The 27,152-nt window shown below is 43.1% G+C and overlaps 1 protein-coding gene and 1 pseudogene across 3 annotated transcripts; one reads left to right on the top strand and one right to left on the bottom strand.

Moving 5' to 3' along the window:
- The window catches only part of LOC123286709 (small ribosomal subunit protein uS5m-like), a 363,347-nt pseudogene that overhangs the window by 197,865 nt on the left and 138,330 nt on the right, over positions 1–27,152 (top strand).
- Positions 507–25,724, bottom strand: MRPS5 (mitochondrial ribosomal protein S5). 3 transcript variants are annotated; one of them, XM_014852691.3, is made up of 12 exons: positions 25,279–25,724; positions 22,049–22,129; positions 19,474–19,611; positions 15,718–15,843; positions 14,042–14,275; positions 12,229–12,263; positions 10,476–10,566; positions 7,618–7,664; positions 7,095–7,152; positions 6,726–6,788; positions 3,083–3,219; positions 507–880 (listed from the first exon to the last, which is right to left on the bottom strand). In XM_014852691.3, exons 1-12 carry the CDS (start codon positions 25,337–25,339, stop codon positions 656–658), a joined length of 1,296 nt encoding a protein of 431 aa, XP_014708177.1. In that variant the 5' UTR covers positions 25,340–25,724; the 3' UTR covers positions 507–655. The 3 variants fall into 3 exon arrangements, with proteins under 3 accessions (XP_014708177.1, XP_070367835.1, XP_044628817.1); XM_070511734.1 differs by having other exon boundaries at positions 21,977–22,129; positions 25,279–25,362; XM_044772882.2 differs by lacking the exon at positions 22,049–22,129 and having other exon boundaries at positions 25,279–25,543.

Below are 27,152 nucleotides of genomic sequence, written 5' to 3'. Positions count from 1 at the left end.
TAGGCTTTTTTTCTTCTTGAGTTTTCTATATTATGTTTGCTGGTTGAAGCAAAAACTGTAACATTGGCTAATGTGGTTCTCAAGGCAGGCAGACGAAATTTTAAAACAATTATAGAACCGAGGAAGGGTAAAGGGATCTAAAGGGAGGTAAGATTTCCACGCTTCACTTGAACTGGTACAAAGCCAACCCCAGCAGCCAGGTGGTAAGTGGTGTCTGTATAATGTGATACCTAGAACAACCACTAAAATATTTATACAAACAGGTTTAATACAAAGAATTTCCAGAGTCAAAAAGAATAAGGTTTGCCTGTTTTCCTCTACTTTCTAGCTGTGTGACTAGAGTTAAGTAGCTGTAACTTGACTGCACATTATTTTTGATTAGGTCAGACTACAAGCCCTATCTCCCTGATGCATTCATTTTTGTCAGTTTAAATGAATATTTAAAGGCGCCTTGAACTAAGGTGTCTGTAAAGTTCCTATTGCAGTGACTGGAATATACAATATGCTCAATAAATTAAAGCTATATTTATTTATTATTTGTAAATAAAGAATGTTGGCCTTTCCTTTAAATAAAAAGGTGACATTCCAAGGAGTGAGGGGCCGAGCATCTTTCAGGGGCTCCGGACACTGCGGCCGCACAAGGCCAGAGGGGCGCTCAGGTGGCGGCTCTCTTTAAACCCAACCACGCTGAGCGCTTCATTCCCTGTGCAGTCTTCACTTCTTCCCAGTCCAGTCTGACGTCTGGAACCTCATCTTCTGGCTCCGGATCCTTTCTCAAGGGCCCCTGGGGGGAGGCGACCACGATGGGCAGAGGGCCGCATTCCTCCCGGAATTCCACCACGTGGAGGCTCTTCTTATCAGCCAGCTGTTGGTGGGTTTCCTGGGCAAGACCCGAGTGAGAACGGCAGGTTAGCTCTCTGAGGTGCGTCTCTAACTTAGAGCGGGAACTTCCATCAGCCAGAGGGAAGTCAGCAGTGGAAATACCGGACCACTTGGGGAACTTAAAGACCATTTCAGGTAATTCTGGGCAATGCATTTTGTGGGCAAACTCTGGTGACCTGTCGTGGATGAACCACCTCAGCACCACCCCCCACCCCCACCTGGGATGGCGGAAGGGCCTTGGCCTCTTGCCTTCCAAACCCTCATAATTCTGTGCCATGCTGTGCCCCACACTGCCAGCTCTAGCTGCCAATTACAGGACACGCAGAGAGAGAAGACGGTGAGGACCCACAGGAACTGAGTCAGCACCAGACTAGGAAACTACAGACAAACAACCTGGTTTCTGCAACAAAAGAGTTGCAAGAAAAAGAAGAGTCACAGACTACAAGTGACTTAGAAGACATGCAAAGACCTACCATGTATTGACCTTTCCTGCAACCTGATTCAAACAAGTTGTGTAAAAAATATTTTTCAATTCTGACAAATGGATACGTTTCTATGAACACTGACTAGATATTTGATGATATACTAGGTTAGTATTAACTTTTTAGGTATGACAATAGTATTGTGGGGTATTTTTTAATTCTTGTCTTTTAGAGACACATACTGAAATATTTATGGATGAAATAAAATGCTGTCTGAGATTTGGTTCAAAATAACTGGGGCTGGGTTGGGGTGGTATTGAGAAACAAGACTGGCCACCAGCTGTTGACTGTTGACACTGAGTGAGAGGGCCGTGGGGATTCAGCAGAGAAGGGAGCCACAAAGTCTGGAAACAGGCAAATAATGCAGTAGACGGCTTACTGAAGAACACTGAAATACCTGACATGTTCAATCTCACCTTTCCAGACTTTATGGCCACCTTGTACAATTCTAACTCTATAGATGATTGAAATTGGAAGAGATGCTGTTTCATAAAAACAAAATAAAATAACTTAAATTTGCGTGTCTTACAATCAATGGCATGTAGCTTATATTGGTGGCATTTTTTTTGGAGTGGCACATTGCAATAGTGCAACTTTTTTATAGCTGATGGCATTCTAGACGAGAGGATACATGGTAATTACATCAGAACATTCAAAGTGCTAAAATAAATAAAAAATATCATAAGAAAGGACAAGTCTATGTGATTATAAATATGACCTATCTAGAACCAATAACCTAGTTACATGAAACAATTAAACCTCTGACAATGAGTTTGGATTCAGAAGTGCTTTAGAAGGATGTTTTAGATAGTACCAAATAGACACACGCACAAAGGAATTCAAAAAAAAAGAGCTTTAAGCAAAGCTTTCGTTTTCTTTTAATTAATTTTCCTATTTTAAAGAGAGACATGGAAAACTATTCCATGGATCATTTTATTCAGAAACAGCCATCACACTAAGTATCAGGAAGCCTGTCCAATTCCTCAGCACATGGAGTCTCTTGAACCTGGTCATCTTTCTGCTCATCAGCTCTAAGGTCCACTCAACCTTTCAAGGAATGGGCCACCCGTGCTGAGAGGCAGGAGGGCGGCCCAGGAGGAGGGGGCCGTGCAGTCACAGGCCTTCCTCTCTGCTGTGGAGTGGACTGACTGTGAGCCGAGCCCAGGCTGAGGGGCCGGCTGGGCAGTGGTCCAGGCCTCCATCCATGAGGAGAAATACCCCAGCACGTTAATGCTCATGGTTCCTACTGACTCAGGTGTCCGTCTGAACAACCTGTGCAGGTGACGTGTGGACTGACTGAGCTGCTCCTGGAGACAGCTCTCCTGAGAGGAAGCGCCCCAGGTCACCCCAGTCTCAACTGGAAGGATGATTAGGAAACGGACCTTTTCCTTTCACTTTATATGTCTACACTGTTGGAGTTCTAGAAAAACCATGTGTTCTTTTCATAACAAAACACAGACTCTAATTACTGGCCTTTAAAAACACTTAATTTTGAAACTTCAGAACACCCATGAGGTATTTCCTAAAGGCTAAACTTCATGAACTGACTCTTCAGTTAGATTAACTAACCCGGTGCAGCCACAGACAGCAGAGAATGCCCGAGTCCTCAAGGGGCCCCGGGAGAGCCACTCCAGGAGGACCCCAGGACGTCATGGTCCCAACGCACACAAGTGAGGCGCAAACTAGAAGTTCTGTTTCAGCCCCCAGGGAAGGGTTACCTGGCGGGAGAGTCCACAGAAGAGGCCCCGGGTGAGGTTGAGCATGTTCATGGATCCCGAGACCTTGGCGTACATGTCTTTGATGCCAATGAGCCGGCAGATGGTGATGATGGCCCGGTGGCAGCGGAGGCCGTAGCCTAGAAATGGGAAGAAGACACATCTGTCACCCTGCTGGCTTTCACACCACTTCAGGCTCTGGGTGCAGGAGACCCTGGTTCCCATTCTGGCTTCATCACCTCCCAGCCAGGTGACCCCTGACCACCTACTAAACATCCATAATGACACTTATTAAAATGAGATATTGTAAGGATTAAAGAAACAATACATATACATTTCTTGAACACGTGGGCAAAGAACACGATAGTTATGCAGATTCGCAGAGACGCCTGAAAGTTCTTGGCACTCACGCCCACATTAACTGAGGATCGGGGACAATCTGTCCTCACTCTCCTTGACTGCTCAGGAGCACTGAGCGGAGGAGTCCACCTCCTCCTGGAAAGACTCCTCTTTCGGCTTCCGTAACGCCCCCGCTCCCGGATTTTCTCCCAGCTACTGGCCGGGCCTCCCCGCTCCTTGCTGGCCTCTAGATCTTGGGTGGTATCTCCTGCAGCTACTGGCCACACTCCAGCCTACCCGCCATCCATTCTCCAGGAAGAGCTTTAGAGACACAAAACAAACACCTCACTCTCCACTTAAAGCCCTTCCCTTCCCGCTGTTCTCAGAATTACAGTAAAATCACTAAGACAGAGCTCCACGGCCTACAGAGCCCCTCATGATCTGACGTCTCGCTGACCTCGTCCAGACACCACCCTCCTCCTGCTGGCTTCCCACCTCAAGGACTTGACTGGGTGTTCCCCTGGGCCTGCTCCCCTGCATGGCTCCTTCTCACCTTCGAGGTCTCACTCAAATGCCTCCTCCTCAGGGAGGCCCTCTCTGACCACGCTACTGAAGGTGGCGTCCTCCCCACCCTCCTCCCAACACTCAGCGTCTCCACTGCCGCTTTCAGCACTTCAGCCGAACTTGTTGATCCGAGTTTCCCCTCAGAAGGATGTGGGCTCCGAGGGCTGGATACTGTTTGTTTCTACTGTAGACCCAGGGCCTGGGTCAGCACCCGGCAAATGCAGGCGGGAGTGAGGAGAGAAAAAAGCCCCATATTTAGACTCACACTGTGCTTAGCCAGACATGGACCCTGCACCCCTCCCCGCTTTAAGGCAGAAGGTCGGCTCCAGAAGGGAAACATCACTGGCTTTCCAGTTTCAGATTTTTCATGGTAATTGTATATATGCATGTGAGAGCTGTATTCGGATAAAGTATGTAACATATTCTTACCCAGAACTGTCCCTATTACTTGAAAGAACCAGTTAAATGTGGACTCCACAGCTACGCCAGATCATGTGAGAACCAGGGACTTCAGAGGGCAGCTAGGGCAGGTAACAGCCAGGTGGTTCTTCTGTGTGTGGAGTTAGACACGTACAGAACACGTGTCCATGCGTGCACACACATCTGTGCACAGATGCACAGAGAGAGAGGTGCACACACAGGGGAGTGCAAGGCAGACCTTCGGAAGGGCCTGGGAGGCAGACTGTCCCCTGCCACTGCCTGCTGGATGACCCTGGGCAAGATCCACCCCTCCCTGCAACACCTGCTTAGCAGAGCTGGAGGTGAGCTCCAGGGGGAGCATGCACACTGCAGAGCACCTGGAGCACCCGAGGCCCTCCATGAATGGCAGCCGCTGTTTAGCACATACACAAATGTCCATATAATAGTGGTCACTGTCCTGTGGTAACTATTGGACTGTACTGCGATCGTGAAGACTCCCAGGCAGGGACTGTGTCAAGGAACACCTGTTTAATAAAAGTCAAATTAATGTCTATGTCTCTGTGTCTGTGTGCGCATGCGTGTCTGTGTGTGTGTTTATTATATGGCAAATGCTTTGCAGTGCTGTGTGAGGAGTTAAGTGCTGTCTTGCAGCCAAGGTGGAAGTGTCCCGTCCCAGGGTTAGTAAGTTTGGGACACTGCATTCTCCATCCCCTCTCGGAGACTCCCATTGCACAGTAGTGCGTTAAAGACTGTGACAATCACAAACACCTACAAGCATCTTTTTGACTTTCCTTAACCCAATTTTCCAATTTGGAACCCTTTTTGGAGTAACACCTATTAATATCTCCTCATAGAAACAGTGACACACAGAACCATAATTTAGGAAATGCTGTCTCTAACTTATCATATGTTTTAGCTTCAAAATCAGAATATTCAATCTCAATGCCCAGGTAATGGGTTAAACTATATATAGCAGCCTGAAAAATAGAGCTTTGATTAGATGACAGGGAAGATTAAAAAGGTAGCTTCTGCTATTAAATTAAAATTGTAGCAGTCTTTCAAAAATCATTCCGACAGAAATGTATCTAAACCAACACTGCCCAACATAAATATGATGCCACCCATACATGTAAGCCATGTATGTAATTTTAAAGTCTCATAGCTGCATTAAAAAAAAGCTTAAAAAGTAAAATTAATTTTAGTCATATATTTATTTAACCGAATTCCAAAACATTATCATTTTAACATGTAAACGATATTAATAATATTTTTGAGATATTCTACATTCTTTTTTTCACACTCAGCCTTTGAGCTCTGATGTGTACTTGACGCTTACAGCCGACCTGAGTAGCCACATTTCAAGGGCTCAGTAGTCACTCAGGCCAGTACCTACGAGGGGCCCACGCAGGTCTACACCTTGCTGTCTAAGTGCTCAGTACTTTCTCTAGTGATGAAATAAGTGGTTTTATCAGGCATACGAATGATTAATTATGACGTTAAAGCAGAAAGAAAGATCTGGTATACTATCAGTATACAAATACAATCAGTATTTGTATTGTATACAGTACTGTATACAAATACAATCGGTACTCCACGTGATTTTTTTTAATTTATTTGCATGCCATAACTCTAGCACAGCTGTGCTAGAAGCTTTGACATAAAAATTTTAAATATAATGTTTCATCTTCTTCCGATCCAAATTGTTCGAGATGTACCTAGAGTTATGTGAAATCATTTTTACTGTGGAACCACAAGCAAAACACAAATCAGAATGTTCAAGAATTCTACACTCAGAGTCCACTGGGCACGACTGCCACAGCCCCGGGACCCTGGGCACTGCCTGCCCTCCCGCCTGCTCCCCCACAGGACGGGAAGAAGGTCCCTCTCTGCATCCGCACAGCTTGGCACAGCACCTGGCTCACAGGAACGTTCCCTCAGCCCCTGATGATGAGAGTCATGACTGGAACCGAATGAGCTCTGAGAACAGAACCATCTCAGAGCGTCAATGATTCTCCTGGAGGAACTAAGGTTCCCGCTCATCCAAGCCCAGCTACTCACTCAGTGGCTATTTCCTCTTCATGGTGTGCTCTTCCCGCCTGGAACTACCCCTGGAACATGCCTGTGCTCACGGGAGCCTGGGTAGGTTGGCTAATTTTATTTCCCTGAGGGCCTTACCCTTTTTCAATCTAGCTTAGGCCTTTCGATTCTGGTATTTCCAAAATGAGCTCTAGCAAAGGTGAGCAAAAGTAGAGGACAGGATGGATGTGAGATTTCTCTGCTTTACCTTCAACAGATTATAAGAGTCTTTTAGTATTTTAGTTACCTCTGGGTTGTTTCTTCATCTTGATATGCGTCCTTTTAAATGTCAAAGAAATATCATGGAATACTGGAGGGTAAACACATAAACACAAGAAGGATTAGGCGTGTAGTGTTAATGCCCTTGCAAATATCACAGCACAGCTAATACCACCCCAGCCAGCCAGCACACACTGGCTGAGGACGAGCAACAGACTTTGATTTCACTCATTAGTAACCTTCTCGGGAGAGAAAATTTGTTTCTACACTTTACATATTGATTTGTAAGAACGTAGCAACAAGCAGAGAAACACAAAGACACCCATAGAGATACACTGCCTCCCATAATGAAACAAGTGTAATCCTGCGAATTTTAAAAGAAAAGACTAACACTCACTTGTATGGTCTTCGTATCGTTCTATATAATGCAGATAGTGAACTGCTTTGTTCTTTGCCTGAAAGAAGGGAAATATTTTTCTTAAATCTATTGTTGGAATTTACATTTTCTCAGAGACCTCAAAAAGCAGCTTTCATAAAATATTATATTATGGAAAATTTCAAACTAGGACAATAATTTCAGTATTCTAAAATCCTCAGCTTCTAAAAGCTAAGGATGTACTAAAAGAAATCATAAGCACAATATCGCTATCACATCTGAGAAAATTAAGAATAATTCCTTAGTATCTTTCAACATTCTGTCAGTGTTCAAACTTTCCCAGTTGTCTCATAATCTTGTCGCAATCACAAGTCTGATAAAAATGATAGAAAAGAATACAGGCACTTCTAAACTGCTTGTTATGAGATAAGTAACATTTGACAGTGAGCATGGGGGGAGGGCTCCTTTTTTTTTTGTGGTTCTGATGGTGTCAAGCACATAGCTCATTGATTATTTACTGTCAAGACAGGAAAAATGTACATACTTTTCTGAAAGCGTCCGCCCTTTCAGTGGCTTTCCCAATGGCAAAACCTGTCAGAGAAAAAGCAAAAATATGACAAGGGGCATGAATTTGGCACATAATGTCTTTCACCACATTTTAAGTTTCAGCTCCTACCATATTTCATCACACTTCAGTTTTCTTCTGCCCAGAGAAAACCTTCTGTGCAAAACGAATGACAAAGCAGGAGGCTAAAGAGATTTGCTTCTCTGTATTGGGGCATTTGGGAAATATTACACTTGAAAGCATCTATGAAATCCAAGGTTATATGCATAACTTTACTTTTTATAAATCTATAGATAAAACTAAATATACTTGGGCCAGCCCAGTAGCATAGTGGTTAAGTTTGTGTGCTCTGCTTCAGTGGCACGGGTTTCGTGGGTTCAGATCCTGGGTGTGGACCAGCACACCACTAATCAAGCCACGCTGTGGCAGTGTCCCATATACAAGGTCAAGGAAGACTGGCAAGGATGTTGGCTCAGGGACAATCTTTCTCAGGCAAAAAGAGGAAGACTGGCTACAGATGTTAGCTCAGGGTCAACTTCCTCAGCAAAAAATAAATAAAATAAAATAAAAATATGTTAAAACAAACTAAATACACTCAATATAAAAAAGTAACCATGCTCTAAATTAATAAGGTATATGGTTTTGTGCATTTTGGAAAATAGATTAAAATAACCAGAAGGGTTGGGAAAAAACAGACACTTCTATAGCATAAAACCATGATTTCATTGGAACTTTCAAATGCAATTCAGACTTCAACTAACCAGGAAATAAAATCAACAATTCCTGAGTTTGTGAACCCTCAACCCTGTGAAATGAGGCTTTATCACAAGTTAACAGAAATGCTTCCATTACTTGCTGTCACCATTAATTATTTATTTTGAAGGATGTCTTTTATGTTTAAATTATACACAGGAAAGTAACATAAGAGGATACTGCTCCATGAGATACGCAAGACACCTGAGAACCTGGGACAAAAGGGGCTGAGGATTCCATTTCACACTTCAAACAAAACAAACTAAACATGTAAGTCCTGGAGAAAAAACACAGGTGAACATATAATCTTCAAATGAAGGCTTTCTAAGCAAGACACTAACACAGAAGTGATGAAAGACTGGCAAACTTGCTATATAAAGGTTTAATACATCTGTGAATTTAAAACTTTGTGTAGAAAAAAACTAAAAACTAAGTCAAGTATATGATAGACAAAGGGCAAATGTCCTTAACTTACAAACAGCTTATACCATCAATAAGGAAGAACAAACACCTAAGAGAAAAAGGGGTAAAACATGTGAACTAACAGGTCTCTAAAGGGAAATAATTGCAGCCAATAAACATGTGAAATGGTGTCCAAACTCGCATAATCAAAGAAATGCGAATCACAACTAAGAGATATGTTTTCCACATCATATTGACAATCAGTAAAGTTTGATCATATCCCGGGCCCCAAGGATATGATACTACAGATGAAGATAAACTGATGCAACATTTGGCAGGGCAATCTGCCAATACTCATCAACATTTAAAATGCACAGAACTTTGAGGCAGCAGTTTCAGCAAGAAATTTCCCCAGTCAATATACTTGCAAAAGTATAACAAATTACATGTACAAGAAGCTATTTTTTATAAACAGTAAAAACTTGGAAACATAAATATTCAACAATAGGGAAAAGGTTACAAAAGTTATATTTATCTACCCAATGGAACATTATGCAATCAGTACAAAGAATGAGGGGGAATCTCTTTATGCTGATATAGGAAGATCTCTGGGTATAAAAATAAGCGTGAAAAGCAAGGTGCTAAATTATGGATATGATAGGATCCCTTTGTGTCAATTTTTTAGAAAAGATATATGATGATATATGAATATAGAAATCTAGAAGTATACAAAAGTAACTGTTAAGAGTGATTTCCTTAGGGGCCAGTCCCATGGCCGAGTGGTTCAAGTTCTGTGTGCTTCGCTTTGGGCCGAGGTTCACAGGTTCAGTTACCTGGTGCAGACCTTCTCCACTCATCAGCCATGCTGTGGAGGCATCCCACAGACAAAGTAGAGGAAGACTGGCACAGACGTTAGCTCAGGCAGAAACTTCCTCTCCAAAATAAATAAATAAATAAATAAATAAAGAGTGGTTTCCTTGGGCAAACACTATCTATACACATTACTTGTTTTGAAAGTGTCAGGATGGGTTAAATAGGACAGTTTTCCAGTTTTCTTTCCCTTACACATTCACATATACATTTCAAAAACAGATGGTCACTATGGAAACTTTACACAAAAGTATAAAGAAGAAAATTTAAATGACTGGCAAATTAGAGTAAACATTATTAACCTTTTCACTGAATATCTTTCCAGTCTGTTCTTTGCATATAAACATACTTTTTTAAAAAACAAAAATTGGGATTATATTATACAGTCTTACATGAAATGCTTTTCTTTTTAATTTAGCATTATTTTGTACGTGATTTTCTGTTATTCTTTAATGGGTACAGAATATTACAATGTGTGGCTATACTCTCTCTGTAACTATGTCCCCATTGTTGAATATCTAATGTTTTTCCCCCTAATTTTTCCTGTTAATTATAATACAATGGCATCTTGAGCCTTTTTAAATATCCAGTGTCCTCACAGGAAAGGGCAGGTGTAGGAAGATCTAGTCTTTCTTGTCCCTCTAAGGGATCTCACGGGCTTAAACAAGGTTGTGAGCTCGAACCACTAACAGATTTAATCAGGAGGAAAAGAGTGGCCGCAGCGTGAACCCGCTGACCCCACAGTGCAGCCCGGCCACGTCTGTCCTCTGCCACCACCACCAGCACCGCGTGTGCCATGGCACCCTGTTCACCTGCAGCTCCTCTGCCGTTCCCCACAGCAACCAGGACGCGGATTGATTTCTTTCTTCCCTCTTTTGCCGTCATATTGAAGACATTTCTGACCTAAAAGACAAAGTGTCTCATGAATACTACACCTTAATAAAATTGTGAAGTAGGAACTAGAGTGACGACCTTACACACACGCACACGTGGTGAATCGTCCATCGTCCTCCAAGTCCACGAGCACAAACTGCAAACTTTCCCCAAGGAAACCTCTGTCGGGACTGTTTCTTCAGGAGCAAAACGGAAATAAGTCTTTCTCTTCCTATTTCATAAGCTTCTTAGAAGGTTCGACTGAGATAAATTTTAAATGGATCTGAAACTATACAATTCATTATACACTATTTTAATGAATGAAAAGAAAGAAAAAAACTTGCTGATTATACTTTGACATGGTTTATAACTGACTGACTATAAGACATACCCAATATCAAGAGATGCTAAAATATGGAAAAATGCGCATCTTACAAATGATGAAATGCAGTATATAGAAGGAATCAGCATAGGACTGGATCTCTGTGCTAAGGATTAGCCTCAATTGAGAATAGAAAATTTGGAAATATCTGCTTACCATGAACTACAGGAAAATCTGCATTTATGGGCATATTTACAAGGGCCAAACTATTAACTAAACTATTCACATGGCGGCCCCTTTCCCATAAAATGGGTTTAAAAGAAAAGGGAGCTCAAGTCCCACGCCCATGGATAATTTTACTGGAAATCACCACATACCCAAGAATTCTTCAAAGAGATTAACTTCCAAAAGGTATAAACTGGGATCCAAATACATAAAATACTTCTAAACATATTTTATTTTATTTTTTTTAAAGATTGACACCTGAGGTACCATCTGTTGCCAATCATCTTTTTTTTTCTTCTCCTTCTTCTCTCCAAAGCCCCCCAATACATAGTTGTATATTCTAGTTGTAGGTCCTTCTGGCTCTGCTGTGTGGGATGCCACCTCAGCATGGCTTGATGAGTGGTGCTAGGTCTGCACCCAGGATCTCAACCAGCAAAACCCTGGGCCACCAAAGCAGAGCTCACAAACTTAACCACTCAGCCAAGGGGCTGGCCCCTAAACATATTTTAAATTCTATAACGCAATTGATATTGAAGAAACAATATACATATTCAATCACAAACTCAGTAAATGATCATTCCATGTGGTATTAACACCACGTGTGCAGCACGAGCTCAGAGGGAAGTTGACCACTGTAGGGAACACCCCGGAAAGAGCGACTGAAACTCACTGGGGACAGGCTTTAGTTTCAGGTGCCTGCAAACAGCCCAGAAGGTCACTTCCCATCAAGAGCTGGACATTCACGGCCACTCCAAGCTTTCTACCCCCGCCCCATGGCTCCTCTCAGGCTCTGCTCCCTGAATTCAGTGCCACATACATATGGTTTCTAATTCTAAGACAGATTGCTAATGTAGCTTCAGGAAGGTAGAAATTTAAAGGTCATCTCCAAATTCTGTTAGCGACAATACCTTCAAAATTACCATGTCATGAGACCTCAACTGGTAACCCCCACGAAGGGCAGCAGTCAGGAAAGCCAGAAACAAGTGACTGAAATTCAAGTTCCATTATTTACTTACTCAGATCAGCTCTGTGTCTCAGAAAAGCCATGCACCAAAGCTTTTCCTCACTGTTCCTCTTGCCCCATCCCCACCGCCCACCCCAGCTTCCCCTAAGGCTTAACTGGGTATTTAATTCAGCATGCCTACCTCAAGTATCCTGGTATCAAAATCGTCATATGTTTCTGGAGGGAGAGAAGAAACAGGCATACAGATAAATGTGTCTGCACAGTTAGTACATGAAAGCACTTTTCAACACAGGCACCATCACCTACTTTTAAGTGAGAAGAATCTCAGATCTTTTGGTGCCACTCCCAAGGCCACACCCTGGTCCTCCATCATCCCCAGAGACTGCTCCACCACTAAACTCATCGCCTCGGCCACCATCTCCCTGACTGTATCCTTCTAACCCTCCAGCTTGCTCACTCGTCCACTCCCAAGACAAGGGTTCTTGGAGCTCCCCAGCACCTCCAGACTCTTGCCCACTGTCCTCCCCTTCCCTCTCACTCCCTCTGGTCCTCACAGCCTCTCCCGCTCGGCCAGGACACCACAGTCCATCACGTCCACCAGATCTGGTGAATGTCCTCAACTCCCTCACCCTCTTCTCCCTCCACCGCACTATCCAGGCCTGAATCCAAGCGGCTGTCTGGCCACCCCTGGCCTGCTGGGTGCTGCTGGAGAGAAGTCAAAGCATAGTACACACCCGGGCCACTAGAAACTCATGGTCTCCAACTCACTCATGTCCTCCCTGCAGCCTGCTGGCCTTTCAGGTCCCTTTAGTTAGCTCTCTCTCCATTCACCAGGCAGCCACTTCAAACACTCTCTGTGTGCTTTTATTTTTATCAACTTTTTACTATAGAAAACTTCAATCATATAAAAAGATAGAGAGAAGAACAAAATGAAAGCATATGCACCCATTAGCCAGCTTCAGCAATTATCACCTCATGGCCAATCTTCTTTCCTCTGAACTCTGTCCAATTCTCACTCCCCTGGATAATTCTGGAGCCACTCCCAGATACCCTGCCTTTTCATCAATATCCTGGTGGCTGTGCTCATCAGTGCCCCCACCCTACTTTCAGCAGATGACCCCACCTCCTCCTCACAGACTAAATGAGGTCACCAGACAGATACACTCACACACCCCACCCCACACGCATTTCCACTACTAACACTCCAGGCTCCCCTGAACCTGCACTGTGCCCTTTCTTTTGTCAAGGATTAATCCATTTGTCTACACTCTGGATCTGGGCCCTCATTAGGGACTGAGTTTATGGTTTTTTCTTTCCCTCCCATATTTTCATCCTCCCAATGGAAGCACTTTGCTCAGTTCTAAGCATCCTGCCTAAGCCTCTCCATCCCAGCCTCTCCTCTCCTCTTTAAGCCAAACTGAAGGAAGCAGCCAAACTCTTGTCTGTCTCCTCATCTCTGACTCATCGACAAGAATAAATTTCTCAGAGGATTTTTCCTTCTTTACAGACTCAGGTCAGGGGCAGGACTTAGTTTTCTAATTTGGCCTGATAAGTATTATCAATTTTTATTTCCTGTGTGCTTTCATGAGGCTTAGTGACAACCATCCGGTCGGTTTATCTTCTGTTACGGAAGCAGCTCTCCTGAGCTCTGCTGCTCCATGGGCCCCCAGGACCAACTGTGTTTGGGAAACTGCGCCCTGTCGGGGCCTGTCCAGATCCATGACGCCCCCACCACATTGACGGCTCTGAGAAGCGGCACAATAAAGACGCCAGAACCCAGGGCTTTGCAGCTCGTTTGTGGAATACTTCTTGGTTCTGGGCCTCTAGTGTTCCATCAAATACAGTTGGATAATAATGTGGAGTGATTTCAGTGATGTTCAAATCTTTTTCTGGAAAACAGCAATCTAAGCAGATGTGTAAATAAAGTCACAATAAGGAATTCTAGAAGTACAAGTGCTCTGTCACAAAGGTAAGCAAAACCAGGACTCTGATACCTCCATAGGGACCAGGGTCTGGGGGGCCGAGACTGACACCTCCCCACGTGTTTCCGCTCCATCCTCGCTCCCGTTTAACCTTCATCTTCCTCTTCCGGTCCCACTCCTCTCTCTGCTGGACCATCTCAGCCTCCACCTTCTCCTGCTCTTCTTTGCTTCTTTGGGCAATGGTCTGCACAGCTTCATTTCTCAGAAGAGGGACATTCAGACCAGGCCATAGGAAGCCTTGACGCCCTGAAGTTGTTTAAAAACATACATAAATAAGAATTTTTAAAAAGTATTCATTTCTTGAGTTGTGAAATGCCAGGCAATGGGTGAACGGATAGTGACACTGCTGGTGGGAGCATAAAATAATATAAATCGCTTGGAAGACCACTTGGCATTACTAAAATTGTAAATGTACCCATCCTAATGGCTAGTAATTCCTCTTCATGGTATCACCTAAAGAAACCCTCCACACAGGTGCAAGGCACCGTATGCTTGGACAAGGATGTCCACTGAAGCGCTATGTGTAAAGGCAAAAAACTGAAACAATCCAAATGTCCAGCAACGTTGGGATAGTTAGATGAAATATGGCATATCCAACCTATGATGTATTCTGCACTAAACTGAGAGAATGAGGTAGCTCTGTAGGTTCTGATGTGGAACAATTTCCAAGACCTACTATTGAGTGAAAAAAGTAATTACATGACAGTATGTACCATATGATATAATTTATTTTTAAAAAGAAAAAATTATCTATTTCCTTTAGGGTGTTTATGTTTGTAAAAGCATTAAAAACTGTCAGAAGGAAACACATCAAAATGAGATCAGTGGTTTCCTTGAGGGTAGCAACTGGGTTGGGGGAGAGAGAAAGGGCATCAAGGGGGACTTTAGTTTTCTCTGTAGTCTGAATTTTTTACTGAGAAGGTCTACATATATAATTGTTATAACTTTAAAAGATGTTAAAAAATAAAATAAGACACGAGGTAAGTCAGAGAAAAGTATCCAAGTAGACACGCAGCAGCTAGAAGGGCAGTGACAGGCGTTCTCTTTATGCCCAGAAGGCCATTACTATCAAAGACAATTTGTTAGCAAGCACAGTACAAAATGTCGATTCAACTACACTGTTCTATTTTTATACTTCAAAAAACACAAGTATAAAGCATCATGTGTTCCAGAAGTTGGCAAACTAAAGCCCATGGGCCAACTCCAGCTCACCACTTGTTTTGTAAATAAAGTTTTATTGGGACACAGCTCTGCCCATTCAATCATGTGTTGTCTGTGCTGTTTTTGTGCTCCAACAGCAGAGTTGGGTAGTTGTAACAGAGACCGTGTGGCTCACAGAGCTGAAAATATTTACTCTCTGGACCTTTGCAGAGGAAGTCTGCCAGCTCTCGATTTATTCCATCTTCTATCACTGAATCATAAGCTCTTTGAGGGCAGGGACTGTCACAGCAGATGCCACACAAGGGCATCTAGGCTTGTTGAATGAAGAACTGAAAGAATAAATCCCTTTCTATGGGATTTTCCTCCCCTTGAATCATGAGGCAATAAGTTAGCCATTTGGTTGGACTCTAAAACCATAGATCCTAGTGTACTTCATGAGAAATGTTTCTAGTTTGTAAAATATCTATAAAATTTTCGGGAAAAAAGTCTTAAAAAGCACACAAGCTGTTTTTTATAAATAAGTTTACCTTCACCAATGATTTGACCCCGGTTCAAATCCTTCCTTCTCTTTTTCTTTGTTCTCTTGCCTCTTCCTTTCCTTGCTCCAGCACCAGTCTCTGCTAAAGCACCTTTCCACAGCTCATCTGCTGTCACTGTAATGAAACAGGCTTTTTAAAAAACTTTTCAAGCAATGATCGATGGTTTTCTATTGAAGAAAAAAGGCAAGAAGAGGCCAGCTTCACTTGTATCACTGTGGCAACGAAAGCAGAATTAAATCATTCTTGGCTTCTGTTCACATTTGAAAGCCCAAGAGGAGACGATTCTACTTTCAAAGAATATGATTTTCCTCCACAAAAGACAGCTAACATTTAAATCCCACTTACTTTCCAGTAGGTTTGTTTCCCAGACATTTTATCAACTATGGCACAGGTCTCTTCCCTGCCCGCTGGCCTCCATTATAACCATTGAGATAATCAATAACTATTCTTCCTAAATACAGGTTTCTTAGCCCAAACAAAAAGCAACACTTCAATCTGAACCCAATAATCTTAATAATTTGATTTGCTCTGTTCTTCTGTGTATCCTTCAAAATCAGATGCCCAAATTCACCTTCAACTCTAATTAAAGTCTAACCAACATACAGGAAAGAACGAGTATGTAGGGGTCTGATAGTTAACACTTGCATGTGCGTGTGTGTATTTCTTCTATCATGCTTGTCTTTTACTTTATGTATAGACTCTGACACTGATTTATTTCAATTTGTGAATTTGTAGGATTCCAAAATTTTTTTCTATCGTACATTTCACTCACCATTTTCCCCTTTGTACTTGTAGAATATTCACATTCTCTACTTTTGACCACTCTTGAATTTTATTGGTGTAGTTACATCATTTATTAGACTTAAATTGTCTTCCCAAGGACTTCCAGCCTTTCGCAGTATCACCAATTGCCTTTATAACCATAGACTGTTTCATCATCAATTTATTTAATAAAGAATCAGCCACACACAACTAACACTAGTTGCAGTAGTCAAAAATCTAAGATACAAATATCTACATGTCTAAAATACTAAACATATTCTAGACAACAAATGAGTATCTTCATTCTTCTTCTCTTATGAGCCCTTAAGGTTTAAAAGTTCTATCTCCTGCTTCCTGACAGGCCTTATCTTGATTCTCCGGGTAGACAATATGGAAAGAGAAAAACGTTTTGGATTTACAATATTTTTAGTATCTGTACAGTATCCCATTTTTCAACACACACCTATTATTACAGCTGATCTTTATAACGGAAGCTCAAAAAGTTAGATTCCGTGTCACATGCTGCTTTGTGTAGCCCTGATCAGAGCAAAAGGTTAAACTCGAACTTTAGCTTGACACTGATTCATTTAAAAGAACCACAGGTTCGAAATAAAATTACAAACCTCACCATGTGCTAAATTCTCACTAAAGATTTTATTTTCTTTTTAAAAATGATGGTACTATAAATGCCATCAAAAACTTCAGGGCCGGCCCAATGCCGAGGGGTTAAGTTTGTGCGCTCCACTTCGGCAGTCCGGGGTTTCGCCGGTTCAGATCCTGGGTGCAGACATGGCACTGCTCATCGGGCCACGCTGAGGTGGCATCCCACATGCCACAACTAGAAGGACCCACAACTAAAAACATACAGCTACGAACTAGGGGGCTTTGGGGAGAAAAAGGAAAAATAAAATCTTTGGGGGAAAAAAATTCAAAGTTCACAATGAAAGCACTTTTAATGGGATGCACTCTAAGAGTTAATCAATTACAGAGTTTTTCTTCACTTAGAAGCAGAATAAGCAAACCACTCATTGCGACTAAAAGGGATTTGATTTTTAAAGGAAGTTAATATTGAGACAAAGATATAAAAGACTAAAGAGTTTAGTTCATTTTTAAAACGAGGAAAATAAAATTTCTAACTACATTTGAAAAAGAGAACAAGTCATATGTCAACTTTTGAATGCCATTATGCTATGAAAAATGGTTTTAATCTTTTTTTCAGATGATAAAAGAAATAGCTATTTTTTTAAATCTGGAAAATATAGATAGTAAAAGAATATAAAAAATAATCACCACTATTAGATCAGAATGTATATTTTTTTCTTTATTCATGCACACATACATAAGTATATATATATTTGTTTTAAACAAAACTGAAATTATATCGTATGTAGAATTTTGTATCCTGCTTTTTTACTTAATATATTACATTGTAAGCTTTTACTATTATTTCAACCTTTTCTATCATTTTCTGGAAGGGTTTAGGTAGGTTACTATATACACCTATTAACTAGCACAGTTATGTAAAATAAAGTTCATGTTTATACACACATACACATAGATATATACAAAATCCACTATTGCATCCAATTTGATACACTGAGCTAGTACTCTGTTAATCATGCTAAATAACACTGCTTGCTAATTTAGATCAAAGGGATTTAAATGGTGGACCTGCTACGGCAGAGGGATAGATTTACAAGTACAACATTAAATATTCTTAGGAAATCTTAATGAGTTTTGAGAAATTATGCTTTTTATTTCTTGGAAGAGATTTAGAAAATCAATGTAGAAACAGCAAAACCTAGCCCTATGCTGGTTTCAACTGAGTTTGCCCCCTGAAGCTAATCTCAGTGTGACTTGGGAGCAACAAACTCAGAAGGGTACAGAGTCTTATAACTGAGGAAGGACGCAGGCTAATGGAGAGTCAGAGGCAGGTGTGGGACAAAAGGGCAAGGACAGGGGTCTCAGAGGGCAAGGGGCACCTCTAGAACAAGAGCTGGAGATAAGGTCTTCTGGGGCAGGAAAAAGACTACTTAAAAACACTCCTGGCCAAGGCCTGTAAATCTGATATACCCCCCCAAAGTACAAAGTCAGCTCTTAGAAAAAAAGGAGCTGGGGCACCAAAGGAAGAGGCTAATGGCTCCAACTCCACCCACCTCTCTTTCCTGTGCGCCAAAATCCAGATACAACCAAGCCTACATTACCCGTAATGCCTCGCCACCTGGTCCTCTTTCCTGCAGACTACACAAGTGACCTAGTTACTATGAGACTTCCAAATTAGGGGATCTGTACCCATACAATGAGAAACTCTACAGTCACAACACTGCACCGGAGAAGGCTACGTACTGACAGAGAACAACATGTGGCAAATCCAGTATTTCAGGGTCATAGGATTACAGCTGATTTTCATCTTTTTGATTTTCTCTATTTACCAAATAGTCTAAAATGAATTAGCTTTATAATCCTAATTTCTTCTAATTTTCCTAATGGTGAGTTGAGAATTCAATCTCCATTTATTACAAGCTAATTTCAGTGCAGATTGGATTCTTCTAAATACTATCACAAGTACAAGTGATGTTAGCAAAACATCGTCTACTTAAAATTAACTTTTTCTGATTAGATGTCCCATCTCCTCGACTGAAGCACAACTGAAAATAGACTTTGAGTGCGTTCTTGGTGTGAATCTGCATCAGCAGGGAGTTAGGCCACAATTCTATACCCTTTAGGCCTCAGGTACTTCAAGTGAGGGGATTAAATAAACCAGCGCTTCCTGAAGCAGAGCACAAACACAACTGGCAGCATGTGAGACAGTTCTAGGAGGGGCACAGAGGAACATTTTTATTTTAAGAGTACATCATATATGAGTCACTAAAGTGTTACTTCATTTACGGAAGAAGATGAAGGAGAAGAAAAATTAAGATACGAAAGTGCCTTTTATTTTCCCGTTTCATGAAATGGGACGTTTGTGGATAGTCTACGTACATTTAGTGAAGAAACTATAGGATCTATACTGTTGGCCCATCAAGTTACTGCAAGAAGAAATACAGCATTGTGTCTGCAGCGCACGGGTCAAGCTGGTGAAATGACGGTTGTCTCTGGGTCCAAGAGATGACAAACGGCCTGTAGGTAGATGGAATAAAACTGAGTTAGATGATTCATGCTTGTGGAGAAACACTGCCAGCACCAAATAATTAATAGTTACTAATAAAAATAAGTCACTAAAACCCTGAACTTTTAAGAATCATATTTTCAGGACAGTCTTTCTTTAAAAAATAAAACAAAGCTTTAGACTGATAACTTAAACGCCCATCCTAGTTACAGAAATTACGGCTCATCCACACGATAGATGTAGCTGTCTAAAGAAGTAGGTCTGTCCAGACCAGGGTCGCTAGGCTGCATTATACAACCTCATGCTGGGCATTGTCTACTCTGGGCTGTATGCAGCTGGACAGTGCACCCATGTGGAAAGACCTGTAAATGATCTGGTTAGAAGAGCAAGGCGCAGCACAGTAGAGCATCCCACCCTTCAGGTTTGAAAAACAAGGAGGGACGTGAATATATTTTATAGACTAACTCCGGAAGCATATACAAGCAACTGCTAACAGTGCTTGCCTCTGGGGAAGAAAACTGATGCATCTGGAGTCAGACATGAGAGATTTGCTTTTTTATGTTTTAGGGAATTTTTTTAACCATATGCATGTATCACTGAATGTTTTTAAACAGCCATGTCTTAGAGGCAGCCACTGTATCAGTTCCACAGACGGGGGTGTCCTGTGAGGAAGACAGCAGGGCTGAGAGGCAGCAGTGGACTCGAGGACACAGGAATACCGATTACAAGAACAGCACACACTCTCGAGCTCTGGGTGTCAAGGGAGTTTCTGACCAATCTGCTGTAACATTTAGAAAAATATAGGAGTAGGTACTAAGAAAACTAAACTAAGCAACTGTTTTAAAAACAGGGAATTACTAATTCTAGGGAAAAGAAAAATGTGGTAGGAGAAAGGAAATGTAATGACAGAACACGACCTAGCTCAGCCGTGAATAACGTATACATGACCTTGATAATGACAAGGCTGTCCAGACTCCATCAAAACTGTGTTTACAACTATGATGGGAGAGCAGGGACGGGGATGTGTCAGCTCTGCAATTAGCATAACGGTGCTAACAGAGAAAAGAGCCATACACAGCTTCTATTTAGAAATATAACCAGAAGAAAGCTGACAGAATCAAAAGCGGCACCGGAAAATGGGAAGGAGTCGGAAAGGAACTAGTTTTAAGATATAAACCTTTTAACAATGTGGGAGCACAATATTTTAAGAAATAATATAACAATCTTCAAAGCAAGGACCACTGTCCCATTTTATAGACGAGAATACTGAGGGTCCAAGGGGTGACATCTGCCCACGGTTGCAAAGGTGGAAAGTGGCAGAGCAGAGAGCCAGGCCGTCATTCCACCAGGCAGCGCTCTTCCCCACCAGGGCCTCCGGCAGGGCTATGCCCTCAGCAGAGAACTCCCCTCTGGCCTTCCTCAGACGCCTCCTCCAGGCCCCACACCAGCCCAGGTCGGGGACACTGCCTGGCTAACAGAACAGCGCACAGTAAGTGGTTCATGAATGAATGAGTCACCCAATCAACAAATGAACAGATAAAGAGAAGAGTCCAGGTCCATCATACTCCTCTGCTGGAGCACTCAAGCAAGGTATAAAGGCATCTCGACAGGAAGGGTTCACAGGCTAAAGGGAGCAAGACTAAAGCAAAGCCCAACACACAGAGCTCTGGAAACTCAAGGACACAGTAAGATTTCAATTCTGCCCTAACCACTGTCCACCTGAAAAAGGCAGGACCTAACTGAGCACAGCACAACCTGGGCTCAGCAAGGACTGGCTTCCTTCCTTCCTGGAGAGTGACTACAGAGAGGGCCCTGTGCTGCACAGGTGCAGGAGGAAAGGCCTTCTACAGAGACTCCGTCTTGAGGACCCAGAGCTGCCGTTCACTGTCTGTGTGATCGTGAGCAAGGCACTCTGCTTCTCAGAGACTCACTGCATCATCTGTAAAATGGGAATAACAATTCCCTCACAAAAACTGCCGTGAGGGGGCCAGCCCAGTGGCGTAGTGGTTGGGTTCACATGCTCTGCTTCAGCGGCTCTGGGGTTCGCAGGTTTGGATCCCAGGCTCAGATCTACACACTGCTCATCAAGCCATGCTGTGGCAGCATCCCACACACAAAACAGAGGAAGACTGCCACAGATGTTAGCTGAGTGACAATCTTCCTCACCAAAAAAATAAAAATACAAGAAAAACAACAATAAAAAACTGGTGTGAGGATTAACCAGAATAACATGTTACAAGCCTAACACACAGTAATTACTCAATAAATCATAGCTATTATCTTTTAAAGCCCTAAACTGTAACAAGTGTAATCATAAAAATTTGAAAAATACTCTTTAGACCCAATGCATTTCCATTATAACGAGTATTCACTTACATTTTAAAAAATACATGAAGTACTCTAACATTAGACCTTATAAGAAAAAGTAGCTAGATAAATGAATCCCACCATTGCTGAGAACAGACTTCGATGCCCAAACGGAAGCTGTTGGAAAGGTGTTTAGGTAAAGCTGCCTAGACCATAAATGACCTGTAAATTAAAAAAAAAAAATTAAGATATATTTCTACACGAAAAGGAACATTTTAAACAGTAACACCTATATTAATACTAATAGTACTATCTCTAGACTAAAAGAACCAAGATAAGTAAATGAGTAACTTCTGGGATCCATGACCACTTGCCCAAGTAAGGGACATCACATCACAGCTTCTCCTTCACCTCACACCCAACCAGTTCCCAAGCCCCATAAAGTCTCCTCAAACATCAACCCACCCATCAGCCGCACCCTCTCCCACGGTCTCACTGCCCCTTCTCTGTTCAGGCCTCACGGTCCCTCAGCCACATGTTGACAACAGTCTCCTAACAGGTCTCTCCCTCTACATCACCATCTGCTGTCGGGCAGGCCTTTCTAAAATAACAGGTCTGGTCACTTCACAGCCTTGATATATCATTCCTTGGCTCCCTACTGCCTGCAGAACAAAATCAAAACTCCTCAGCATGGCCTCCGGGGCTCCACGTTGGCCCAACCTTCCACATCAGCCTCAACTCCCACCACTCTCCTCCACGCTCCCTCTGGCCACGCCACATCTCTAGTCAGGCTTGAACACCCTCTGCTCTTGCATCCTTTTGTGGGTCTCTCACAAGTCCTCCTGGTTTGTCTGAAACATCACCTCTCAGTGAAGCCTACCAGATTCCCGCAGGCTCTGTCAGCACTCCACTCCCTCTCCCTCTGCAGCGCCAGGCTGAACCGTGCTGTGCGCCACTTTGTACAGGGCAGGGTTTCCGAACAGGCTCTCACAGCATTTACTGGCAAATGATTTTTGAAAACAGTGGCCAAGTCAAAGCAATGGGAAAAAATAATCTTTTCAACAAATGGTATTGGGAGAAGTGAATATCCACAAGCAAAAGAATGAAGTTGGAGCCCCAATCCACACCATATATAAAAATAACTCAAAATGGATCAAAGGCCTAAAGAGCAAAAACTGTATCTCTTGGAAAAAACCATAGGGGTATATCAACATAACCTTGGATTTGGCATTAGTTTCTTAGATATGAAACTAAAGGCATAAACAACAAAAATAAAAAATAGATAATATCAGACTCATCAAAATTTAAAAATTTTGTGCTTCAAAATACAACAGAAAGTGAAAAGATAACACAGAATGGGAGAAAAATTTTGCAAATCATGTGTCTAATACTTGTATCTAGAATACATAAAGGACTCTTACAATTCACTAGTAAGACAACCCAATTTTAAAATGGGCAAAGATTTGAATAGACATTTCTCCAAAGAACATACAGAAATAGCCAATAAGCACATGAAAAGATGCTCCTTAGCCATCAGGGAAATGCAATCAAAGCCCCAAACTGATACCACTTCACACTCACTGGGATGACTATAATCAAAAGGACAGATCAGAAGCATGGGCAAGAATGTGGAGAAGTAAGAACCCTTGTGCACTGCTGCGGGGAATGTAAAATGGTGTAGCCACTTTAGAAACAATTTAGCAGTTCCTCCAAAGGTTAAACATGGAGTTACCACTGGATCCAGCAACTCCACTCCCAGGTATACACACAAGAGAAATGAAAATATAGGTATCTACAAAAACACCCCACACAAACGTTTATAGCAACATTAGGCATAATGGCCAAGAGGTGGAAACAATCCACATGGTCATCAACTGATGAATGGACAAACAAAACATGGTATAGTATACATACAAAAGAATATTATTCAGCCATAAAAAGGAATGAAGCACTGATACATGCTACAACATGGATGAGTCTTGAAAACATTACGCTAGGTGAAAGAAGCCAGTCACTAAAGACTACATACTACATGAGGCCGTTTAAATGAACTGTCCAGAACACGCAAACCATAGAGATATAAAGTAAACTAGAGGCTGCCTAGGGCTGGGAGCAACGGGGAGCTGGGGGGATGATAGCTAAAAGGTACAGGGTTTCTTTTTGGGGTGATAAAAATGTTCCAAAATTGGTTGTGGTGATGATGGCACAGCTCTGTGAACACACTAAAAAGTATTGAATTGTACACTCTAAGAGGATGAATCGTATGGCATGCGAAATGTATCTCAAAAAAGCTGTTTTATAAACCAAAAAAGAAAGAGGCTCTGGAGCCAGGTAATGTGGGTGCAAAAACTTGACATCCTCCCAGCCTAACCTGGACCAAGTTTCTCAACCTCCATGTGCCTTAATTCCTTCATCTGTAAAACGGGAATAATAAAGTCATCTATCTCATAAAGGCACTGTGAAGATGAAGTGAGAAAAAAAGCATAAAGAGCTCAAGATAGTCCCTGGTACACAGTGGGAGCTCATGAGGGAAAGCTACAAAGGCTAGGTGATATTTGAATGGGGCCTCGATAACGGAGAATGTGGTCACGACATGGGCAAAAACAAAGAACGTTCAGGTCAGATTTTCCATCAAATGATTTCTGGTCAAGTTTCCCAGCAAAATGAGTTACAAAAAAGAACTTTTCGGCTTTTAGAGGTCTTTGGACTTCGGAATTACGAATGCTGGAAAGTGGGTTTACAGTAAAATATAGCGAACAGAGAAGGCCAAGTCCACCACGAAGCGGTTCCTAGAGGTAAACGTCATGCTGGACCAGGGCCGACCGCCCTTCCTTGGGCTGCAACCAACCCACAAGGGGGTGGGGGTGGGGGGCAACAATAGCAAAACTACTGACATTTGAAACATCCATCCTTCTAATAAAGGCACTGATCAGCCGGACTCTAAAATGACGGAGACTAATCCTATGCGACTCAAGCTGCAGGACAGCCTCTTCCCTTTTCGAGCCCCGCGGGCCGCCATATGCCTCGAACCCCACATCGACATCACCAAATGAGCCTGTGGGTCGCGCCCGCCGACAAGGGGATGCTTGCTTCCCAGTTCCCGGCCCCTCTTTGCCGCGCACACACGGCCCGTTTGGTGAACTAGAAGGGGCCTCGGACGGCGTCCAGCCCACCCTCACTTTACAGACATAAGCCCTGCGACCCAGAGAGGGCGCGGACGCGCGAAGTCACACAGCCGGGCCAGGAGCCCGCGTGAGGGGCCCAGGGGCTGCGGCTTCTCGCATCTTTCCGCCTGGGCGTCTGTAGGCCCGGGGCGAGGCCCCCGCTCCCGCCCAACTCAGAGCCCCTGCCCGCGGCGTCCCGGGTCTCACCCGCTGGCGCGCAGCACAGCACAGGCAGGCAGCCCGCAGCAGCGCGCACCACAGCCGCCATGGTGGAGCCCTACGAGCGCCTGCGTCCGGGCAGCCTTCCCCACCGCCTGCCGCGACCGCTCCTCGTCAAACGGCGGGCGTCGGCCCGCGGCTGAATTCCCGAGGCCAGAGGGCCGCGCCGCAGCGCAGGCCGGGGTGGGAGAGCGTTCGTGCGGGCAAAAAGGTAGGATGAGTCCGGCGCGGCCGCGGACAGCCGCCGCGGGGGTCCTCGCGTTAGGACCCGAGGGCGGGGCTTGGGCTGGCGGCCCGTGTGGGCGGGGCTGCTCAAGGTGTTCTCTCGAGGAGGGGGCGGGGCTAGCCTTCCCCGGAGGGCTGCCGGTGCGTGGGCTGCCCCAGGTCCTCTTCCCGCCAGCGGGAGCTGGTGGTGCCGGCCATTCCCAGCCAGAAGGAGGAGGTGCGGCCGAGCATGGGAGGAGTCTAACGGAAGGTCTAAGGGTTGAATAAGACAGCCAAGGCGTACAGAGAAGTTGTTTATACCCAACCCCGGTAAAACTCTGAAGTTTCTTAGATTTATTAAAGTACTTTGGTCGGATTTCACACGCATTTATGCATTCATTCTGATTCTAACGTTTGGTCACATTCATATCCCAGGCCTAGCCTACCTTTTTTTTTACTCACCCTGGGTGTGGCTTTATACCATCTGGGCCTTCCCAGATGACCCAAGTAAGTAGGAGGAAAGACACGGACGTCTTGTAAGAAGCTAGGAGTCCTACTCAGCCAGACCTCTGATTTTCAAATTTAGTATAAAAATTTTAAAACATGCAGAAAAGTAAAAATAGTGACAAGCTAGAATCAAAGATTAAGATTGACACAGTTGCTTCATCTGTTCCTCTTTTTCCTTTTTCTTGGCTGAAGTAGACAACGTATTTCACTCCTACTTATTTTATGATTCATCCCATTTGCAATAGACTTTTAACATATCAAATTGGCTAAATTAAAAGAAAAGAGATTGGAAAGTGTATGTTTAGTTTTTTAAGAAACTGCCAAACTCTTTTGCAAAGTGGCCATACCATTTTATATTCCCACCAGCAATGTGTGAGATCTAGTTCCTCTGCATCCTCATTGGCATTTAGTATTGTCACTTAAAAAAATTATTTTAGCTGTTCTAATAGTTGTGTAGTGATAGCTCATCATGGTTTTAATTTACGGTTCCCTGAAAGCTAATGATGTTGAACTTCTTTTCATGTGCCTCTTTGCCATCTGTGTGTCCTCCTTGGTGGAACTGTGTGTGTTGGGCTTTACTTCAGTCTTACTCCCTTTATCCTGTGAACCCTTCCTGTCGAGATGCCTTTATACCTTGCTTGAGTGCTCCAGCAGAGGAGTCTGGTGGACCTGGGCTCTTCTCTTTATTTGGTGAAATGTTTGCTACCTCTCTAGTTGGACTGTTTGGTTTCTTTTTTGGTTGAGTTTGGAGAGTTTTTTTTTTTTAAAGATTTTATTCTTTCCTTTTTTCTCCCCAAAGCCCCCTGGTACATAGTTGTATATTCTTTGTTGTGGGTCCTTCTAGTTGTGGCATGTGGGACGCTGCCTCAGCATGGTTTGATGAGCAGTGCCATGTCCGCGCCCAGGATTCGAACCAACAAAACGCTGGGCCGCCTGCAGCGGAGCGCGTGAACTTAACCACTCGGCCACGGGGCCAGCCCCAGGTTTGGGGAGTTCTTTGTGTATTCTAGATGTAAGTACATTTTCATATAGGTGTTTTGCAAATAGTTTCTCCCAGTCTGTAGCTTGTCTTTTCATTCTTTTAACAGGGGCTTTCAGCAAGCAAAGTTTTCAATTTTGATGAAGTCCAGTGTATTGATTTTTTTCTTTAG

This window comes from Equus asinus, chromosome 6, assembly GCF_041296235.1.
Source record: "Equus asinus isolate D_3611 breed Donkey chromosome 6, EquAss-T2T_v2, whole genome shotgun sequence".
Lineage (NCBI taxonomy): Eukaryota > Metazoa > Chordata > Mammalia > Perissodactyla > Equidae > Equus > Equus asinus.
Note: the sequence above shows the minus strand (reverse complement) of the source record. Positions and strands in the feature narration are given on the sequence as shown.